The sequence below is a fragment of the Heliangelus exortis genome, chromosome 13 (assembly GCF_036169615.1).
Source record: "Heliangelus exortis chromosome 13, bHelExo1.hap1, whole genome shotgun sequence".
Taxonomy (NCBI): Eukaryota; Metazoa; Chordata; class Aves; order Apodiformes; family Trochilidae; genus Heliangelus; species Heliangelus exortis.
In genome coordinates, this window is record NC_092434.1 from 13,824,296 (window position 1) to 13,847,653 (window position 23,358).

Genomic DNA, 23,358 nt, shown 5'->3' on the forward strand with positions numbered 1-23,358 from the left:
CTGGGCTGAGTGTAGCCAGTTTCATTTCTGAGTAGTCTTGAATATAGCAAGTGAAATTTGAAAAGATATTAAAGTTTAAAAAGCGTGGAAATACAGCAGCAGGTTATGAGAGCTGCTTTTGCAGATAAAGATTATACTCTATAATTGAAAAATTTGAATAGTTAATTTAAAATAGATCTATTAATGTTAAAAACTAGTAGATGAAAGAAAGTATAGGTGTTCAGTTTAATGAATGGTGACTAGACAAAAAAACTCAGAGCTGGGAGATGTTTCTGTTCTGATCCAAGTATGTTTGCAGAATAACTTAATACTCCATGAAGAAAATCATGTGTTTTGGGCAAGAGATGAAAAGTATACAGTTGGCAATCTGAAAAAAAAATTACTGTTTAAATTCAGGTACTTTAGCATATGGGAAGATGGCAAACTTTGATATGTTTTTCACCTGAACTTGGTGGGGATACTGTTGGTGTTTGGTAATTAATTTTAGAAAAATTATATTATTTAAAAAAGGAAGTAGTTAAATTCCTGAATCAGTTGTATAGCAGTTGGATAGTAGTTGCCCTGTAGTAGTAGTAATAGTTCCCACTGATTCATTTTCTACATAAAATTAGCTTAGCTTGATTGGTACAAAGATGAGAGTTTAAAATAAGGGAGAAACTAAATACTAGTAGGAAATACTGCACACATTTGGGGTCCATTATATTTGAAACAGCTAAACCAGCTGCATATACTGGGTGCCCTGTAGCTGGTAAGTACTGTTGAAGCAGTTCTCACTGATAGGGGGCAGTCACTTCTTAAATTCCAGTACAAAAAAAGTACTTCAGTTGCAGGTTGTACCTGGATTGTGGTGCACATTTTATTGCCTAGAGTTGATCCCAGAAGTTCTTAGACATTGATGTTCTATAAGGATCTTGCTAACTTTAGACTGGACAAAGAATAATGTTACATCAGTATACAGTAGTGGTTGAGAATTGAGACATGCAAAGTGTTAGAATTAAGTTACTTTTTACAGTAAGCATTGCTTCATCACAAATTTGCAGTTTAAGAGGGCACAAAGATGTCAAATTGTATTGTCATATCTTTTGAGCTGAAATATCCTAAGATGAGAGATTATTATATTAGAAATACTGCAAAAACCTGAAGCCATGCCACAATGCTTACCTGGATCCTGATATTGGGTTATCATCTTTTGGAGTGTGTTTGATACTGGGGAAGTCATCATTCTATTGCTTTGAATCATAAGCAGGTATCAGTGTTACAAGATACTTCTCATGTTTCATGTTTAAACATACAGAATTACAGTGTACATTTCATGTTACACTTTTTTTTTTTTTTTTCTCTACTCAAACAAGTTCTATTGCAGTTTGGTAGTTGTAGTGAAAATGGCAAAGGTGAATCTAAAAGTGTGCCTAGGTAAAGTGCTTTGGTAACAGCAAGCAGAATGAAAAGGGAAACCATTACATTTAAAATGTCAGATGTTACTTTAATTACCTAAGGCACAAAAAATGGTAAATGCTGCATGGTGCTCTGAGTCCAAGCAAAAACAATTATTTGTTGTTTACTGAAACTGCAAAGTTATGAACAAAATATCAAAAATCAGTGACAGTGCTGGGGAGAGGAAAGGACCAATGAGGAGATTAATTAAATAATATCTCTGTCTTCTCTTTCTTTATCTGTCCTATAGGATGCTTTAACACCTTAAGACGAAAGTTTCACCAGAAGCACTAATGGATGTTGGCATGCCTTGGATAAGGTGGTGACTGCTGGATGTCATTTGCTTGTGTTCACTGCAGAGAGCCAAAAGTGACTCCATTAGGAGTTGAGAGAAAAAGCAGTACAGACTTAGCAAGATGACTGATCCTATGATGGATTTTTTTGATGATGCCAATCTCTTTAGTGAGACCTTAGAAGGTTTGTCAGATGATGCCTTTGTTCAACCTGGACCCGTTTCACTTGTTGATGAATTGAATTTGGGTGCAGAATTTGAACCTTTGCACATAGACTCATTGAACCATGTGCAAGATGCTCAAAATCAGCAGAAGATGAGTGAGTTTGATCAGCTGAATCAGTATGACTCACTGAAACTTCACTCAGTAAATCAGTCTTTTAACAGCTCAGCTGACAACGTCTTATCACCACACTCTCAGTTCAACTGTTCACCAATTCACCCGCAGAACCAGTCCAATGGGATGTTTCCAGACGTGGCTGATGGCAGTCCCATGTGGGGTCATCAGACTGCCACGACTGTTTCCAATCAAAATGGGTCCCCCTTTCACCAAGGACATTCTCAGTCTATGCAGCAAAACAAAAGCTTTGTAGCACACCATGACTTTGCCTTATTCCAGGCTGCTGAACCCCAGCATCAGTGTGCCTCGCTACGGTCGCAGCAGAGCAGGAGCAGCACGGGGCAGGATGCTCTGAGTCAGCCAAAAGACTTCATGGACATCAACGTATCCAGCTCTCACAGAGCCAGTGTTAACCACCCGCCTGCTGTTTCTAATCCATCCACTTCACAGCAGCCTCTGTCTGTTCAACAGTTTTCTCAAACTGCAAGTGCTTCGATACATTTTTGTGGGAATCAAGAAGGAAATTTTGGTGGACAGTCTCCAACTATTACTCCGTGTTCTGTCAATAACAGCCAACAATATTCATCTCCTTACTCTTACTCTAATAACCACATTTCTCCTACCAGCCTTCTTCAGTCTCCAACAGCCCTTTCTACTAGCCAGCAGACACACTCTATCTCTGACTTCACTGGAAGCGATGCCTTTACATCTCAAACAGGGACCAAGCAAGAGACAACTGAGCACATGTTAAATCCTAGTACACCTTTGAATTCAAGTAGTTTTCAAATGTTGCATTCTGCACATCCTCAGGGCAACTTTAGTAGTTCAAAACTCTCTCCTGTGAATATTAATTTTCCAGCTTCTGCTGGTTCTGCTTCTCAGATAAGCCATTTCACTGACCCTATTGAAAGCAACGGTTTTACATCTTTAGATGACAACTTACTTCATCAGGTCGAGACTCATAATGAACCCTTTACAGGACTTGACCCAGATGACCTCCTTCAGGAAGACCTTCTGCCACAGTTTGATGATTCTGCATTTGTTCAGGATAGCACAAGCCATGTTTTAGAGCATGACCTAGACCACCACATAACCCCACAGCAAGTAACGCAGTCATCCGATGTTGTTCGGGCGCAGCCTCAAAGCCAGATCCACCCTTGGCATTCTTCAGTTTCTAATCAGCATCTGCAAGATAGGAGTCGTGTAACCTTACAAGGACAGGTATGAAGGGATTTGAGGGAAGTGGGGTTTTGAGCTGTCTGATTTGCTTGGTGAAATTAATAATAGTGAGTGGTACTTGTACCTCAGTATGGTGACTGAAGTCCCAGAGCTGCTGTTGCTTGAACATGAAGTCTATGTACTTCTAGTTTAGGGGAAAAAAAGCCACCCCTCTTGATGCTGAGCTTGCTTTCTACTGTTCACCCAGAGAAAACAAGATCTGTATCTTTATATGTTCAGAGATAATGCTGTTTGTCCTTCTGCTTTTGTTTCCCAAGTACATCAGAGAAAATCAGTTCTTTTACAACATGGGTGCAAATATAATGGCTTACTGTCTTTTAAGGTACTTAAAGCAACATATTTTTGAGTTTTAATAGGGCTTCTGTGGCGGATTTCTTGCAAAAATTGCACTGGTTTTCTTGTTATTACATCCTTTGCTTGGTATCTTTTTGCTTATCCTCATTGGCTAAATACACAATCTTGTTGGTTTTGAGCAGAAAACATGCAAAAGGCTGTGCCTATGTTTGGTTTTGTTACTTATTTTTAGACAAAAAACCTGTAGTTGTTCTAATGTGATGTGCATATGCTCTGCAAGTATTAAGCCCTCTGCATGAAGGACAAGATAGAATAAAAACTTCATTGTGTTTTCTTAAAAGGTATAGAAGAGTGGCATAAACATTGTGGATAGTGCTTTTCAGATTACAGTGAGATACTTAAGTTGAGTAAACATTAAGAGGTCAGAAAGACAGTCCTACGGTCCTGTTTTTCCCAAGTGCTTTCTCATAAAGTGGTGAATTTTCATATAGTTTTAATTGAGATGCTAAGTACACTTTTTTTTTTTTTTTAACATTGACTTTTACCTTCATCTATATAATCACTTTCTTTTTTTATAGAAACTATGTCAGTGTGAATACATGAGAATATAGACTGATGCTTCAGGATTGCTGTGGTCTCTTAGGAGACAAGCTAAGATTTTCAAAAACAAACCAAATAGGGCACATGAAGTTATTTTTTTCCAAAACACTGTAACCAGCAAAATCATGTACTTATTACAGCTACTGAAAACTTCAGTGTTTTTGAGATTCTTGCAGATTTTTCAGCACAAAAAAATCTACATCAAAAGAAAATAGATCTTGAATATAGGAGAGACCTAATAACCAAAAGTACAAATAATTATTCTCGCAGCTATTAAAATCTACCAGTTGCTAAAACTGTTGATGTGGTTTTGGACACTTATTTAGTGGCTTTCTCTTACAGAGAGCTAACATATTGGTATTCTCACAACCAGTATTTTCTCTACCTGAGAGTATGGAATGGTGTCTTACTGGAAAAAAAAAATTGGGAAGGAGAAGAACTTGGTTACTGCCTCTTGTTTATACTTAGTTTGTGGAACTCAGGCCTGTTAAGGAGGCAATGGAGCATTTTTTTCCCCACCTCCATGCAATTTTATCTCATTTGTGTAGAGATAAAATTAACACATTTCATCTTTGGTCTTGGTTCAGTAAATTGCATCCCCATTACAACTTCTGCTTATGTTTCTGGAGCTTGTACTTTTCAATTCCTGGTAGTGAAACTTTTTCTGTGGAATGGTGGTGTGATAGCAGAAGGTGTATGCACTGTGTCATTACCTTGATTAACTGAAAGGTACAGGAGGTGCCTTGTGGCGATTTCAATAAACATTTTTTTAAGTCAGGGAGGGGGAAGAAAAGGGCACAGCCCTGATAGCTCCTCTTGTCACTTATCTCAGCAGTCTGAAGATGTGGGTCTAGTGAAAGGTGCCCCATGTCCCTGCCAGGAAGCGGAGCAGCAGCTGGATATGGGAACAGTAGCATGGAGGCTGTTGGTGTCTCATGAGCTTACTTGGGTTGAAGGGTGAAGAGAAAGTGGATTCCAGGGAAAGTAAGGGTGGTGTATCATTTGGGAGGAGCATGGGAGATAAAAGCCCAGGAACAAAAAGAGGTCCAGGAAAACTTAGGGTGGTGCTGTGACCTTCCTTTTGTATACATCAGAAGCTTTCAGGACTTGCTGCCATCTCACTGACATCAGCTTTAGCACTTTGTTTTGTAACTAGGAACAGAGGGAAGGTTCTAAGGCCTGTGGAGTGGTTTTAAGTTTTGGGGGGCTGGTTGTCTTTTTTTGCATGGTGTGAAAACAAACCAACTTTATAGTATTTAACCATATTACGTTTTTCCTTGGCAAGTTTGAAACGGTCAGAAAACAGTTATAAAACTGGTTGGGTTTATTTTTATTATTTTGCGTATGCAATCAGATGCTTGTTGATTTCAGAAACTGGCTCTAGTAGCTGACAAACTATTGAGGAATGAGTTGAGGGGTCAGTGCCAGAAGCAAACTTCAGAAGCCTCTTTAAATCAGCAGTATATGTAATATGAATAGTAACAGTAAAGTCTGGCAATTACTGAAGCATTTCAGATCAGTCTTTTGCCTGGTTGCAATCCTAAGCTGTGTAGTACTTCCAATTCACACTTTTTTTTTTTCTTTGATCACGTTGTAGAATTTCAAGTTTAAGATGAGTTTGTTCTGTTTGAGCTTTTTATAAATATACGTAGTTTAACTATAGAGGAAAAAGGTGAGGTAAGGGACAGGGGAGGGACCTGTGGTCTTAGTGAAACTTGTTGACTTTAGGAGTTAGGTGGGAAGGGGTTCTGGTAGCTTTCATATGTAATAATTAAGGTGAAATGTTCAAGATGTGGTCTCATATTGGCTTGAGTACATATTGAGGAAACAATTACTAGTGGGTTTATTTTTCTTAGATTTACTTTGCTAATGGTTGAGATTTTTCCAGAAAGGAAAACTTATTATATGAAATAGTTCATGAACTGTTGGAATGGACCCACTGTTAGACCAAGATGTTTTAACTACATTTATGCTGGTTATTTAAGATTAGGAAAGTACATTAAGTACTTGCTTCATTATTTGAAAGCAAGCATACTCATCATATTTTTACTTTACAGCAGTTCTTTTGATTAGAAATTAATTTAAAAATTAATACAGTCTATTCAGTGTAATAATATTGCAGAATTAAAAAACATTTAGGATGTCTTACACTGCTGTTATGCTTTCTGTGCCTGCTATAATTAGATTATAATTGTAAATAAATTGTGCCTCTTAATTTTACGTGAGGCATTTTTCATTGGAGTTAAAGACCAGAAAGTTATGTGGAGAAATGCACTGGAGATTTGTGTAGCCTCAATTTTGGCTAACAAAACACTACTGATCTTTTTAACTCCACTTAAAACTGTTTTGAGTTTGCTAAAGCTAAATAATCTATTAACTTTTCATAAAGTTGAAAAAATATGTCAAAAATACAGGCTTCAGCATTTGGTTCTATGTGTACAGAAGAAAAAGGAAGTTGGAAAGATAATCTGAAGTATAAACTGTCTGAGGAGAAGTGTGTATCACATCCCAGTGTGTTGGTGTTTTGCAATAAGCATTTTGATCTCTTCTGGCTACACACATGAAAGCAGAATAGTTCAGATTAAACTCGAATGTAATGTTCCATTACTAATCTTAAACATTACAGGACAAGGTGCTAGTCTTAATTCTTAAATCAGGTTAATTGTTTCTTCTATTCTGTGACTAAAAGTTTGGCACCTAACTTGATAATTCATTCATTATATTCATGAATTCCAGTATCTCACATGTGACTTTCATTTTTAAACTTACTTGAAACTTGTAAGTTCTTCATTTGCAAGCATGAGTTTTCCTACCACTTGTTTTATAGCAACAGATTACACTGTTTTTTTAGAGAATTTTTCTTAACCATGTGTTGAAAGGTTAGCAAAGAAAGTTTGGTTGTTACAGGTCATTGCTTGGTGGTTGTACCCTGAGACATCTGTAGATACCAGAGTGGGATAGCCTCCTGTGGGTGAGGGTATCATCAGAACTGGAACTGACTCTAAGCTGATCAAAGTCCAGACTGCTAAATTAATAGAAGAGCATCCCTTGAGTTATTCTACTTGTAAAGTTCTCATTCTACCATTTGTTGCTGTTCTACCAGTATATCAAACCACACCCCACACTCCCCCCAAAACAAAACAACCCTAAAACCTTGTTCTTTTTCCTAAAATGCTAAATAGTGCTGTATTTCTGTTGGTTTTGTTCCTTTAGATATGGTTAATTTTACAGCTGGCATCATCATATTAAGAAATGCAAGTCTTAGTCTGAACTTTCCTTTTAAACATTTCTAGGAGTTGTGTGGTCTAGATTTAGTTCTCTGTGCCTTAAGAACTGTTTTCACTCTCTTTGTAGGAGCTTCATAAATTCTCTTTACCATAGTGAGGCAGCAGAGTTCAGTTGTCATCTCCCAGCACCTGATAGTTTTTTCATGCACGTAGAAGTAATAAAAGTAATCCCTCCAATGACCTTCTTTGTACTGTACTTTTCACCTTGTTTTCTTCCTATTATTTTAGAAAGGTGGTGAAGTTGTGTCAAATGCATGGTTAATGAGAGGAGTAATGCAACACCTGAGCTTGAGTAGTGCAGTTCTGGCATGAGCTAAGTCTTGTGAACTATAGCTGTATAGAATAAGCTGTATAGAACCTATGGCTATTTGCCAATGCTGTGTTCATCATTGAAAGCAGCAGTATTTTCATAGCTTTTTGTGTAGCTGGATGTCTATGAAACATTTCCTTTTGTGTGTATTTTATCTAAACTTTATGTAAACAATTTATTTACTTTTAAAATGACAAATTGCATGGGTTGAGGAAAGAAAGTACACATTTGTGATGTTCGTTTTCAACACTTTTACTGATTAATATTTACTGTATTTCATTTGCTTTGTTCTTCATGTCAAAATACAGCTGTAGAGTGAAGTAAAGACAAAATTCTGGACTTCTAAAAACAGGGAAAATGCACTAGAGTATCTGCTTTACTGTTTCAAAAACTTTGAGTTAGTGAGTAATTACCATCTCTATTTGGTAGAGTTAAATAGTTAAATAGTTTTGGGGTTTTTTTGTGATATTGCCAGTGTGTTTAAGTCTCTCTCAACCTTCATCACTTGTCAAATAATTAGGCTGACCAATTCTTTGTGTATGCTTCTGCTTTACAACGAAGTACTTGCTGTTTTAATGACTTATAATTTCAGAATATAGTTTTTCTTGAGACAATTGCACACTCATTAAGTGACCACAATAACTGTCTTTATAATGTGTCAAAAGAGAAGCATTTTTGTACAAAGTATTTAACAGATGGCAATCATGGGAAGAACATTTCTGGTTAGGTCACCTTAGAGGAATAATCCAACATATATCAAGGTAAAGACTAGTTGACAAAACCCAGTAAAATAGATTTATTTTTTTTTTAATATTGCTGGGTAAGTGTGATTGAATAATCTAAATAATTACTTGCAAGCAGATGTCTTTCAACATTGTAAAGATCTAAAGCAATTTAGTAATGTGAGAGCACTGGTGCAACTGTGGAAGCTTAGTATCTGCAAGATGTTGGAAAACAGAAAACAACCCAGCTTAAATTGTCTTCTAAAGGTAGCAACCATGCTATAAGCTGTGAAAGCTGTAGTTCAGTATATGTCTAAAGTATATTAGTTTAAGGGAAGCACAGTTTATGGAAAAAAAGCTATTTTTCCACTTTGTGTTAATGCAACCATTTGTGCTATTGACTGAACGGGGAAACTCACTCACCTGCAGAGGAACTTTTTCCTTGTCCAATGCTGTCACCTGAAGTCTGAATTTTTGAGTGGCTTCAAGCATACCGTTGTCTCTTTAACTTCCAAAGCAGCACTTTATCTTGAGACATTTTGTTGAAAACCAATAGTTCATAAAGTGTTAGTGAAGTGTTATTACAGAAAGAGAAGCAGAACTTGTGAAGATGTTAACCAGTAGTGTGGTTTTGAAGCCAACAGTCTGAGATATATTTGGCTTTTCTCCAGGTGTGTGTGTACTTTGAGCGTTCAGGCTTTACAATTTCTTTTAGCTGTTATGTTAGTTCTAAATATATAGAGAAATCATCATAATTTCCAGCAATTTGTCCCTAGCAGCCTCCTTCATCTGGAGAGGTGTTGTTTTCTTCAGGTTAAAAAACTTGAGCAAGTTCCCAGTTATCTGGGTTTCCAAGACAGTGTCTTGTCTTCAGGTGTTGACTGGATTGAATTTGGGAGCTCCTCAGGCTCAGAAATACAAGCAAGTGGATTTCTAGGCTGATGAGACTGAGAATTCTTGTGGTGATTTGAGTAAGTTTGATAAATAAATCTATGAATGTAGCCATAGGCTAGGAGCCATTAACAGGTTTTGCATTTCTGAAAACTGTGTCATTTATAGCAGAGATTGATTTTTCTTTCATAAATGTGGCAGGGGTCCTTTTTTGTGGGTTATTTGGCTTGTGTTTGCACTGAGTTGGGTTTGCTGCTCCCTTGATGTCTTACTGTGGAGGCTAAGCATTTTAATTTATACCTTAGGAAATTGTTACCATCTTTTACATACTGCCTTTTCAGGAGTTAGACTGGATTTGGAAGTAATTTTCCATGTTAATAGCATATTGTCTATATGCACACAATGCCATTCAGTAGTATATTGAATTGCAATCCAGAACTAACTTAAGAGATTGATAGGAAGGCCTCTTAAAAGAGATACTCATGGATTCACAATTTAGTTCAAGTTTATATGTTGGGGGAAAAAAAAAAGAGAAGTTGGCCTTGTAGACTGCATATTGTGGTTCTGAGCATTTTGGGTTTTATGGTTCAAAACATGGCTTCAGAGAGAGTTCTGGTTGATAAGTTTTAAAAATAATCTTAAGAGTCATCTTATAAACAGCTGTTTCACTGCATCATCTTTTTTACTGAGTTCCCCACATTTTGAAGGGGAGTTCTTTAATAGTATTTCAGGCATACTTAGTAGAAAAATATAGCTATTGTGCTTTTTCTGACCTGCAGCATGGTATGGCTTACATTATCCTTGTTTTTATTCTTCAGATGTATAAGAAATAGTGACAAGATCCAGTACATTTGGGTTTTTTTCTTTCTTTGATGAACCTTTGTAGCAGCTGCTCATGAGGCCCAGGTATGGCTGTCACGGTTTAACCCTGGCCCGGCAATTAAACCGAGTAACAGACGCTCTCTATTAATCTCTCTCTGCTCCCTGATAAAGAAAGGAGAGAGAATAAGGGAGAGAGACTTATGGGTTGGAAACTAAATTGCACAACTTTAATGAAACAGTAATGATAAATAGGAAAAATTACTAAATATATACAAATGTACAAGAAAATGGATACCACATTCTTCCCCCTTTCCCCCCAGTAGCTCTCACGTCACCACCGAGGCTGCAGGGCAGCCCTGGGAAAGTCCAGGCTGGACTCCTGGGGTCAGCAGCAGTTGGGAACTGGAGGCAGGAACACACAGATTTGGGCTGGCATGGATCAGGCCCACAGGCAGGCAAATGGATGGAATCCTTCCAGGATGCCAGGTGAAGGAAGGGAAGCAGGAAGGCAGGAAGGGCAGGCAGCTGGAAGCAGGAAATTGGCTTGGTCCTCGTGATCCCTCAAATTTATACTGGGTATGGCATATATGGGATGGAATATTCTGTTTGGTCAGTTCTGGCATCTATCTTGTCCGTTCCTCCCTAAAGGAGGGCTGCAGGTAGGACCTCTTTATCCTGGAGGGTAAAAGTTTTCCTCAGAGCTGAGCAGTGTCCTTGGCTCTGCACACCAGTCTCTAGCAGTAACTATAAGCATCCAGTGTTACCAGTCCTAGAAGCACACACTGTCTGAGAAACTTGCTGTTAATATCAGCAAGTGCAACTACTTACAGGAGACTTAGCTGAAAGCAAAAGTACAAGACAGAAAATCACCTTTATCCTGGCCCAAACCAGGACAATGGCTCAACTCGATGTGTAAATTTGATTGTAGCAGGAAATTTGGTCCTCACAAGCCTTAAAAGAAGCAACCAGCTGTTACAGAACATAAATAGTCATGGGGAAGGCAGTAAATTAATTTAAGGGGTATCTCTTACTGTCTTTGAGTTCAGTAAGGACAATTTTTAAAAATATAAGTAAAATTCTTTTTGATGTCTGTTGTAGCTCCTATTTATATCATCCTATGGAGCATTATTTGACCTGTGATCATGTGGTATAATGAAATCTGTTGAACTCCAGGTACTACAAAAGAGGCATGTTTTTTGGTGCCAGTCCAGTGGGCTTTTGGTCTTGGCAAATGTGTGGCAGGCTTTGTCAGAAATGGTCATCCAGAAGCCATGCTTGGTGTCAGAGGTCTGAAGCTGCTGGTGTTTGTATCTGAGCATGTCCTTGGCCATGCACTGCTGTCTCTAACCAGGCTGTCATCCTGCAGTATGTTGATAGCTATTTCTGCTGACTTAAACTCCTTTAAAATTTTTAAAGACTTCTGTCTTGAGCTTTATACTGGAAATAGTCCTGCCCTTTCTGTTAACAGCCAGGCACAGTCAAGAGAAAAAAAGTATTGCTATGCTTATCTTGTTGCCTGTCTTGCAACTTTGTCTGTTTGGTCCTTACCAAAAGTTAATGCTCCTTGCTGGGGTTTTTTTGTCTTTTTTGGGGTTTCTGTTTGTGTTTTGTTTTGTTTATTGGTTCTTAATGGTTATCTCTGTGAAGCTCTTGCATGCTGTATAATTTCTCTAAAACTTTTTAAGGAGACCTCTGGGAGAAAATAATGGGGTTTTTGGTTGGTTTGGGGCTTTGTTTTTTGTTTGTTTGTTTTTTTCTTTGGATGAAATTGAATGAATCCCGATGGTCCTTTGATCAACACGCAGAAAAACAAACTATATTTGGCACCAAGCCCCAAAAACTGTCTTCAAATAGTCCAAGTGGAAGCTTATGTGTGTTTTACTCTCATTCTGTAATATCCAACGCTGCCTTTGCAGCATGCTTGGGCCAGCAGCATCTGGTTACATTGGAGAGTGGCTTGGTTTCTCCCAGTAAATGATATCTTAAATCTGAGGCTTACTGGTTTAGAAGCTGCTACTAATCATGACTGTGGTATCTTAGCTGTAGAGAAGGTGAAACATGATTAGTGATAGGTGTTACTGGGTTCTGTAGCATTCAGAGGAGGAACAACACTCAGAGATTGTGCAAAGCAGTTGCCTGTTTCATCTTGGTAAAATAAGTAGGTTAGTGTCACTGAACTTTACTGTAATGTTTTAATTTCCGTGTATTAAACATTTGTCATTAGTTTGTCCTTAAATGCCTTGTGAGATACAAATCACAGTAACCACATTTACTTTCTGAAGTGGCTATATTATACAGATAAGAACTGTTTCCAGGCTATGTTGCTGTAGTTGGCCATTTATTTATCAACATTGCAGATAACAAATGCGGAAGATAAAAACAGAAGGATTTTTTCCCCCCCTTTTATTATCAGGATATTGAAAGAATGACAATTTGAAATGCTACTTTTGCTTTCATAATAGTTCTATATATGCTTTAGGGAGAATGGAAGAATTATAGAACCCTGTTGATCTTCATTTGCCAATGCTTTTGGCTTTGTGGAGTAATCCCAACAAATGGTATAGGGCAACTGTTGCGCAAGAAAATAAAAAGGCATTCAGAATGAGCTCTGAAGGGAGGAAAAAGGCACTTTTCTGCAGAAAGGAAACTTGATTGTGCATTTAAGTAATCTTCCTATCAGTTGTGCAGAAGTATTTCAGTATAGCATCTAAAGCAAAGCACTGGTTTGGCTGGGATTGCCAGTCAGCAAAGAGGACTCCTTTCTGTATGCATGTGGGGTGACACACGTTCATATTGTAAGGGTTCTTCTACAGATTGACTCTGCCAAGGGTATGAGCTTATATCTTTTTTAATAGGTACACTTTTTGACTGTAAAACTCCCATTAAAAATTACTTGAGTTATTTATGCAGATCAATTTAAGAGAAGAGTTCAGAATACTAGGATGGAATTCAGAAATTCTTGAGCTCATACATTTTTTCCAAGTTTCATTCCTAAGTACAGTTTTATAATTCAATTATAAATTGAATGGAGAATCCTTAGAGATTTTTCCACTGTAGCATCTTAAAAGCAACTGCAGTTTTCAGATCTTGTCGTGATAATAATGTGAAAAAATGAGAAGCTAATTTGGACAAGCCCCCCAAACTATTGTTATTAGTTACATGATTCACACGTTTATATCACAATTGTGATATGTGATATTGATACTATTTTGGTGACTTGATATGCACAAAGAGATTCTTAGTTTAGTAATAAACAAGAACAAAGATGATGTGGTAATGCATAAAGATCAGGTTTCCAGGTGGCTAATTTTAGCTGCTTTTAGTGCAGTTATGTCAAGGTCATCTTGATTTTTCAAAAGACATGGTAGACTAGCAAGAACTTAAGCTCCTGAGGCATGTGGTATGTAGTATGTGCATCTTCCTGCAGGTGTGTATTACTGCCATCAGAAGTAAAAGAAGGATTCAAGGCATTGCAAATATAAGCTTCAGCTTTCTTGTGGTAGACTAGTTATGTTTATAACTTAGTTTTTAGTGATAGCTAGTGTTTGAGTACATATACAAGTGAAAACAATTACTAAAAAAAAAGTGCTTTACGTAATTAAATCAGGAATGTGTTACTCATTAAATATCTGAAGAAAGGTATTATTATCAGTCCTTAGCATTTCTCAAGAATGGATGCAACTTGGGAGAGAGATTTAGTCTTAAAGGTTCTGTGCACACACTGACTTGAAATAATACTCCTTTTTGGAGTGGCCACACCGACTGTAGCAAAGGTGTTTGTACAGTAGAAGCAAATATGTTATTTATGGAACAGATAAAACGAGATTTTGGAGGGTTTCCTAGGACATGAAGTTTTTTCGATGTTAAACTTAATTGGGGCTTCCTTTGGAGTGTGATACACAGAGGATGTGAACTGCTAGTTGTTGTAGAGCAAAATAAAGTTGGGTTTTGGCCTTCAAAGAGAAAAAAAAAACCAGTTTCAGTAAGCATTGAGGACAGTGATTTGTCCTGTGGGAAGTACTGTTACATCAGTGAAGTTCTTCCAATGCATGGCAACCCATGGCAAAATGTTGGAGAAATGCCTTCCTCTGAAATACCTCCTCGGCGGAGTCCAGCTAATGGCTGGGAAGAACGCTGTCGCGGTTCTGTCTCCGTGTTGTCTGGTAACTTGATAGCTTTTACATCGGTTTAGTTAAGACACCATTCCGACACGTGTAGTGTGTACCTCCTCCTGCACATCGAGTTCTCTTGAGTGCTGCCAAGGAGATGTTCCCCTGGCAGCTGGGAATCGGGGCATATGAGGGGAAGTCCGCAGCTGCTGTCTTACCTATTCCACCCTTGGTATTTTTTAGGACGAGCTCTTCCATGTGAACAGCAGTGCTGGCTGTGCCTGCTGCTGTTAATGGCTCTGTTCCTGCCGTTTCCCTCTGCCCACAGGATTGCGGGAGCAGCAGGGAGCTGGCGGCAGCCTTGGGCATCGGGCTCGGCTGCTGCTGCTTGGCAAAGCTGTCAGCAGCACCAGGTACCCTGGAGCTCTCTCTCTGCAGACTCGAGAACATTGCACTGGTTTACAGTCAGTTATATTTGGAGTATTATCATTAAAAGTAAAAAAGAAGAAATACTTTTCCAAATAATATCTTTTAGCTTTTAAAGACATGGAAGCCTCAGGGCCTTCCTTACCACATTCTCCTATACATTTGTCAGCTAAGAATATCTAAATGTGGATAGATGCAATAGGTTTGTAAGCCACTGGCAAAAGGATGTGCTGCTTCAGCATGTGTGAACTGTGCCCCCGCTCAGTCAGGGTGGAGTATTTTTGGCTTGGCAAAACACTTTGTGCTTTTTGTTGTAGATGCTATGTCGTTTTTGAAATTGTTTTCATTGTGCATGAGGATTTATAATTGTTTGTTTACAACCACGCGTTTTTTGGAAGCATGAAATTATTATCAGAATGGAAGACTTGTGCTGAATTAGAATTTTTTTTGTTGCTAAGTACTTGCAGGTACTTTGTAGTGCAGGCATGTTTCTTGTTGTTCTAGTATCAAGACACTTGTGTTGCTTTCCAGTTTTGGTTTTTGTAAGGATGGTAACTTCCTTGGTGAAGTTTTCATTAAAGCTTTATTTAGCTTAGAATGTCTGGCTGGTGTTTTTCTGTAGCTTTGTGAATGTCATTTCCATTTGGTTACAAACGTCTTATCAAAATGAAAATCATAAGTTCTTGGGTTTCTGTCCCAGCTTACTGTTAGTACAGTGCAGGAGACATAACGTAGAAGCAGTAGTATAGAGCAAAAAAGCAGAGGGTCAGCCTGAGGAAGTAAAAAATATAGTAGCCTTATCCTGCATATTCACAATTTTACAGTAGGTAAGGAGTAAAAGTCTGAGAAATAACTTGGGAAGCAGCTTTGAGGAAATGTAGCATGAAAGATTTAAAAGTAATATAACATCTAAGAAGACTATTGCAAAATAACCATGAAAAAGCCCTCATACCTATATTGCCCCTTAGTTATTAGGCTATGTTTGTTTGTTTGTTCCAACCCAGGAGTGTTGAAGATTGTACCCATTTCTTCTAAAAATCCTTTAACCATACAGGCTTTGGTAGCATTTGGCTTAGAGGTAAAGTTGTACTAAGTACTTCAGGAATACTTGTTAGGTTAGCTGATCTCAAAATGCCAATTAATAAATTGTTTAGTGTTTTTACTGAATTAGAAATAATAACCCTTCAAGATAAATCACTGCAATGTGTTACAGATACTGAAACTACAATGTAGAAGCATCTTGAGTGGAATTCAGAAAACTAACATTAAAATCTAACAGTTTTCCTTGTAATTAAGTTGAATATTTATAAATATATCAATTTTAGTGGTATTAAGAATCCATTCAATGTATTGATGCCACTAGTGATTGAAGTGGGCTATGAAATTCATTTAGGAAATTATCTTAAGTAGCAGTGAAATTCTGTTAAGTGTAAAGCCTAGTGTTAACAATCCCAAAATGCTTGCAGTATCTTAAATTTCCCATGGGAAAACACTTCTATCACAAAAGTTAAAATATGTATTAAGCCAAGTACAAATCAAATCCTGGTATTTCCTTTATGCTTCTTTAAAGGGCTTCTGAGAAAAAAGAAAAAGGATATTGCTAGGATGGAGCTATGCTGTCAAAATCCTCTTGGGTTTTAATAACCTTTCAAAAAAACCCGTGAACACACCTTTTTTGTTTTTAGTTGATTTGGTGACAATATGTGTTTAAAAGCTTGCCTGATCTTTTGAAACAGCACTTTAAAAGAACTTTGGAAGGAAGAGTGTTCCCTGTGTAGCATTGTCCCATCTCATTGAGATTTTCACCCTGATCCGTCTTGTAGGTCTGGGCAGGGAGCAGAGGGATAAAATCAAGTTAAGGAGTGCTTCCCTTTTCTGTAGGAAGCAGGGAAGTCTGCAGGCAAATGCTTGTACAGTCACAGCTGGAAGTTCACAGTAACGAGCTCAGTGTAAAAATTTAAAAGCACCCTGAAGAGCAAGAGCATCTTTGAGGCCACCGACTCTGATTTCAGTCTCCGTGTCCCCCGGCCCCGTTCCAATGAGAGACCTGGCCCTGCAGGGTTGCCATGAACTGCAGTCTGAGGCAGGAAAAGGCTTAAGGTTCCCGGGATCTTCCATCCAAGCGGAGGCGGTGGGAAAGGCGGAGTGAGCGCCGGGGCCGCGCGTAGGGCACGGCGGAGCCGAGCGGCCCGGCCCGGTCCGGCCCGTTGGGGGTTAAACTGCGGAGCCGAATGGAATAACAACGGCAGCACCATCTGCTGGCCTACTTCCGCGGGAGGATCCGTATTTTTAACGACATCTCTAATATTCATGCTGATGCATTTTGATGCTTTGTGCATTCGTTTCTTTCTGTGCTTTGTCGGGATCTGGCTCTCCGCTTGCCGCGGATGTGGGGCCCCGATCGCCGGGGGGAGGCGGGCGGCCCGGGCCGGCCCTGAGCGTTGGGATCGGCGGAGGTTTGCTCGGCGGGGCAGAGGGACATGGTGATAAATCCCAACGTGTGTTGGTGGAGGGTTGTGCATATCTTGGCTGCGGCTCGCTAAATAGGCCATTTAGCAATCTTCTTTCAATGCTTTTCTCTTGAGCACTGCCTGGGGTGCTGAAAAAAAGCAGAGGGCAAGCCTTTGTCTGACGCCAAAAATGTCTTCAGTGAAGAGGCCAAGAGGAAGGGTAAGTGAAAGCCTGAATGAGTGGGAGGAGGAGGGGTTCTTTGGGCTAAAAGGCTAATGGGATTGAATAACCTTCCTTATTACTGGCTGCTGCTGCGGGAGCCGTGCTGCATCGCCATCTTGAGCTTGTTGCTGTTTTCTCGGGTCGTGGTTGTTTGTTAGAGCCCCTAGGCCCTAGGGTGGCATTTCAGAGCGGGATCCCTGCCCCAACCCGCACCTATAGCAAATCCACCCAGTGAAGTCCACTGGATCAGGCCAGAAAATGTGTTTGGAAATTCCTGGTGGCTTTTCTCCATGCTGTAGGCAGAGGCGCATTTACGGGTGAGAACGCAACACAACTGTTATCTGCTGGGTTTTTTTTTTTTTTTTTTTTTTTTTTTTGTCTGTTTGAATAGGAAATTCTTTCCATTCCTCAAGGGGGGAGGGGAGGAAAGCAAAAACATCGTCTTGTAGCCGGTTTCAAGAGAGGCTGATAATGTGAATATTGCATTTGCTACTGTAAACAATTCTGCGTCGATGAAGCAGTGATTTAAACCCTGAAAATAAGAACAACTTAAATTTCGTAAGGAAGGCACTGACCTTGTGTTGATCTAAATAAAAGAAACACTGCTTTCGGATCTTCTTACGAACATCGAGCTGTGTAGTTTTGGTTCTATCTTTTCTTTTTCTTGATTTTGTTCGAGAATCTCTTCAGCACCGAGTTAGTCTTGCAGATCTTTTTATCTCCTTTAAGGTATCTGCGATCCTAGTACCTCACCAAGGGTGAAATGCTGACGCTGTTATCTTTGCAAGTTCTTTGCTTTCTGAGATTTTATGAGAAGAACGTTTATTGGAGACGTTGGAGGTGTGTGTCGAATGTTTGGGGATGCTTGGAGGGTTAAGGATTACCGTCAGTAACTACAGAGGTGGAAAGAAGACTGAGAGAATATTGGGAAGATACTTTTAACCGATTTTCAGTATGTGGATTGGTTGTTCAAAATCCACAACTGATGTAGTTATTCTGAAACCCACGCCATTCTGTGGTATAAAGGGGACTCCTTTTTTGTGTCAGCGTGAGTCCCTGCCAGTTCATTTTTCAAAGTGTATATGCAGATCAAAAACAGTTGCAGTTTTTCTTTCAAGAAATTTTTACGTTCTTAAAATAGGGTGATTTTACTAACTTCTTGTCTCTTCTTACAGCCTCCTTCCTCCAAGAAGACTGATGGCTCAGGAACATATACTAAGTTGCAGAATACCCAGGTGAGGGCAATGTCTGAAAAGAAGCAGAAGAAAAAAGCAGACTCAGAAAGTAAACAAGAGAAGGCAAATCGCATAATATCTGAAGCTATTGCAAAAGCAAAAGAGAGAGGAGAGAGAAACATTCCACGAGTTATGAGTCCTGAAAACTTCCCCAGTGTTTCAGCTGAAGGAAAAGAGGAAAAGAAGGGTAGAAAAGTTAAATCCAAACCAAAGGACAAGGAGAGCAAAAAGCCGAAAACCCCATCCTTGTCCAAAATTAAAGAAAAGACAAAAATTGGGTAAGTAGATTAAAATGTTGTCTTCTTTTCAGACTGTAAATCCTTGATTAAAATGAAAACTGCTTACTGATAATAAAATGTTCTACTGCACTGCCTACACAACATTCTTCCTGATTAAGCCCGTGTGTGGACTCTTATTCTGGAACAAGAATGCTCTGTTTTCTCATTAGATAAAATCAATGTAGGACTGTCCGTTTTTAAGGAATTATTTTAAATTCATATCCTAAAATGTTCTATGCTTACTTTGAATCATAGACAAGACCAAAGTATCTTTCATCTAGTGTCATAATCAGTTCTGAGTCCAGATAAAGTTAATCTGATATAACAAATGTTGTCCTTATCAATTTTGGCATGTATCTTCAATACAGTGTAAGGAGAAAGTGGAAGGTTAATGAGTTAGCATACTCTCATAGACATCACATGGATCAAAAGTAAAGTATCTATTGGAAAGTCTGTGCAGTGAGAACTTAATAGTTTTTCATCATGAGAATTTCATCAGCCTTCTTAAGAATTTGCTTACTCAGCTAGGTCAAGCTGGGTGGATGAGTTGGGGTAAGGACCTTTGAGAAGACATGAGATGTTAAAACACGCCCAGGGATTCAGTAGGTAGCAGGTCTAATGACTCTAGAGCTAACCTAGTTCTCCTGTATACTTTTAATGGAAAGTGTGTAGTTTCCAATGTTAGCTATGTCAGTCAGGACTTGAAAGGGAAATCTTAGTGAGTCCGATTTTTATGTTTTAAATCCGTGCTCTTTTTGCAGTAACAGAAATATTAACTGGCTTCTCTCTCCAAATTTAAATGTCTCATACATATGTATATTTTGATGTATATGGAACAGAAATGAATGTTCTCTTAATCAGCCAATTTCTCTGCTTTTTCTTGTGGCTTTTTTTCTAAGGAACAGCACTTTTCTTATGTGTTCAAAGTAAATAATTTCCTTGAAGTTATCCTGTAGTATACAAGGTACTGTTGTAAACTTGATTCTTAGTGTGATTCTTCTTGATTCTTGATTCATAGTCTTTAGTTTCTTTCTCATCTGGTTATGGATTGGCACATGAATGCTGCATGTAATACTGCTTTACACAATGTATAGTGCTTACTTCTTTTTTTTTCTCCATCTTTCAAGTGGGATTTTAGATGTGCATTTCCAAAGTTGGTTTCACCTTCATGTTTCTGAATTTACTTAAGTTGTATAACAGGTATTTTGTGGATCTGTCTAATCAGAAAATTTAAACACTGTTGTTTAGCCAGTGTCAGTTTCCTGAATATATAAATTGCCCTTAATTTGCTTTATATTAATTCCTTTGGATAATTAACAAAACGTCATCCTTATGACATATATTAGGTAGTTCCCATAGTATTTTTACTGCTTTAATTAGAAGTGTTACCTTTGATTTATGCTTCTTCATTAATTTCCCTGAAATGCTTAGCTGTGCACCAGTTAGGATCAGTTTTCAAGATTTTGTGAGACAGTGCATTTTTCTCATGGAGGTTTCTCAAGCTGTGTTTTTAACTGGCATTGTGCTTGATCCATAGTACATCTCTGTGCTGGCAGAGGGACTCCCATTTAATTAAGTATGGTCAACTTTCAGTAGTTTTGCATTGAGCTGGGAACATTTGCTTCCCAGTTATTTACCAGTTCAATCAACTAATGCCCCAATAGTACTGTGCTGACTTAATCATGCTTTCAGGTCTTGTTTTAAGTATGTGGGATGTATACCTAAAGTTTCAGCAGTCAGATTCTGATAAAAGAACAATGAAGAGAGTCTCCTAGAGCCACATATAACAGATTTTACAGAATTTCTATGTATTTTGATGGACAGCAGTAAATCAAATGCTTTGAGTCAACTACATATTTGGTATGCAAACAGCTTCATGTCTTACGTGGTGTTACCACAATTTCATGTTATTTACTTAATACTTAAAATAATAATTGGTTACCAGACAATATAGAGCAGTAATGTTCAAGGGTAGCAATTGCAAGAAGGCCTTGATAAATTTAACTAATAATCTTACCAGACTCTATTTTCTATGCAGATACTACTATTGATCTTATATAAGAAGAGTGTTTATTTAGCATGGCTGTACTTTTCAAAGATGGTTAATTTATTTTTTTTTTGTTAATAAAACTAGTTTAATTTAGACAAGAAAATTAAATACAATTATTAGTTAGGACTTTAGAAGGCTAAACAACTCTCCTAAAGCTTTCTTCCTATCTTACATTCTTGAGAAAATATTTATTAACAAATCTGAGCACATTCTGGAGTTTACTGGCTTGTCAAAATGGGATTGGGGTTTTAAATGTGTGGTTTGTGGGACATGGGTTTTCTCATTCATTTAAAAATGAAATAAACTCTTTCTTGGAACAAAATTTTACCGTTCTCAAACAATACCTTTAGAAGACAAGTCATGGGGTAGAAGGGGAGGACTTTTGGATGAAAACTGGGATATCTCTCAGAAGTAAGGATCTTGGAGATCTGTGTAGTAGTTCATTTCTAAATGTGAGGATTAAGGTTTTTAATCCTCTGACCTGTTAAAATCATAGCAGTAATTCCTATTATTTTCAGTCAAGTGGTTTAGAGCTGGATTCAGTAATTGGGAAAGTTCCTGTGCTATAAGCATTGAAGATGAATGACTGAATTCTTTCACTACCTAGAACATTGTAAGCATATTGATTGAAGTTAGTAGAAGGATGCATGTATAATATATTTACTATTGCCAAATTAAGTAACCAGCCTGCTTTATTCATTGATTACTGATCAAGTTAATCCTTTTAATTTAACTTACTTCATATCCTGGGCATTTACTAAGGTGCTTTGATAGTTAAGAATCTATTTAAACCCTAGATATTTTTGCATAGACCTCGTTTCTATTTATAAGGTTTTTCTAACTGATGATAATTCCACTTCTTCCATTTAAGGTGATGAATCTTTATAAAGTGTACTTTACTACTTGATATAAACGATAGAAGATATCTGAATTTGTGAACATTCTGTTGTTCAAAAAAGTAGATTGGCATTTAGGTTTTCAAGCTCTCCATGTATTGCCACCTACTCAAACATAAAATTAAATATCATGGCCCTGATGAAAAGCAGCAGCTCTTCATTGGTGATGTAAAGGACAATATCAGTAGACTATATTTAGGATATTTTTTTATGACTACTTAGTTTAAATAAATAAGTCCCCCAAATCCTAAGTATTTTATTTGCAGATGTTCAGTTGAGGTTGGTAGCCCTTCAGTCCCAAACTGTTTCCTGTTATCAGAGATGGATGTGTTGTTTCATGTCCTATAAAAACAATGGTGTTTTGTTTTTTTTTTTATTAACCCTTACATTATGTAGTGATAAATCAAAGGAGTCCTCTGGGGTTCTGTTCACTACTCAGATTTATGGGTTTATGTCCTTGCTTCCTTGAAGTAGATCTCACATGTACTGTGTACAAGGCAGAGAGGGTTTTTAGGACTCATTTAGGACTCTACCAGATCTTTATATGGTGGCTTGTTGATATGATCCTGTGAAGATGGTTTGAAACCTTTATAAATGAGTTAGCAACCAGAGACATGGGAAAGGGAATGGCAAGGAAGTGATCTGCCTGTTACACTGATCCTGTATCATTGAAGTTGAAATTAAAATGCATGACACTTGAAGTGAATTTCCTAGGATTTTAACTCTTAATTCCAAGAGGATACACCAACTTGTCAAGGGAATACTTGCTTTGTATTTTGCTAATGGATAAGATTTTTATTTAAGTTTCCAGTGATGAAGAAATACTAATACTGTTGATAACATAGGACTTTGCTAGTATTATTGCAAAGGGCTGTGACTACAAATTAAAATATTTAGGAGGTAGCTTTGGACACGAGTAATGAACTAATTGGTGTTTCATGAAAGCTGAAGTAAAATGATGTATTAAAGGCATGTGTTGAAGGCCAGCAATAATTATTTCTTACAGACTTGGTAAACATCTGCTGCTTTTCTTTTCTCTTTCATACTTTCCCTGTTCACTATTTGAAAAATGTATAATTTTAAAGCTGTTGAAAGTGCTGACAACTCTTCCATCACATTTTCTGCAACCAAACAGAAGGGGAATAGATCAGATTCTTACTGTTTTTTGGGGGGTTTGTTTTTTGTTTTTTTAATAAGAAAGTAGTTGCAATGCTTCTCAAATAGTGGTTCCTGATGGCCTTGCTGATACTTAAAATTTTTTAATTTAGTGGTCTAAATTTAATTTAAGGGTCTAAACAACCTTATGAGTCTTGTGTGAAGTATCATAAGGAATAATGGCTCATGAGAAGGCTTTTTAGTTTTCCCATTGGTCTGAGTTTCTAAAAAATGTTCAGTTTAGTTGGTAATTACAGAAGAAGGAAATATGTTGAAGAAATATATTCTTGTTAAGATGTTTCTAG

The 23,358-nt window shown here is 37.9% G+C and overlaps 1 protein-coding gene across 13 annotated transcripts in view; it reads left to right on the plus strand.

Annotated features, from left to right (window-relative positions):
- Window positions 1-23,358, plus strand: part of CHD9 (chromodomain helicase DNA binding protein 9) — a 76,845-nt gene that overhangs the window by 11,561 nt on the left and 41,926 nt on the right. For 10 of the 13 annotated variants that reach the window (XM_071756911.1, XM_071756917.1, XM_071756918.1 and 7 more), the window contains 2 exons: window positions 1,685-3,287; window positions 18,615-18,952. In XM_071756911.1, the coding sequence (XP_071613012.1) occupies window positions 1,851-3,287; window positions 18,615-18,952 (1,775 nt within the window). In that variant the 5' untranslated portion in view covers window positions 1,685-1,850. Of the gene's footprint in view, window positions 1-1,684; window positions 3,288-16,614; window positions 17,437-17,536; window positions 17,757-18,614; window positions 18,953-23,358 lie in introns of those variants that run through there. The other 3 variants (XM_071756922.1, XM_071756921.1, XM_071756923.1) reach the window with 3 other exon arrangements.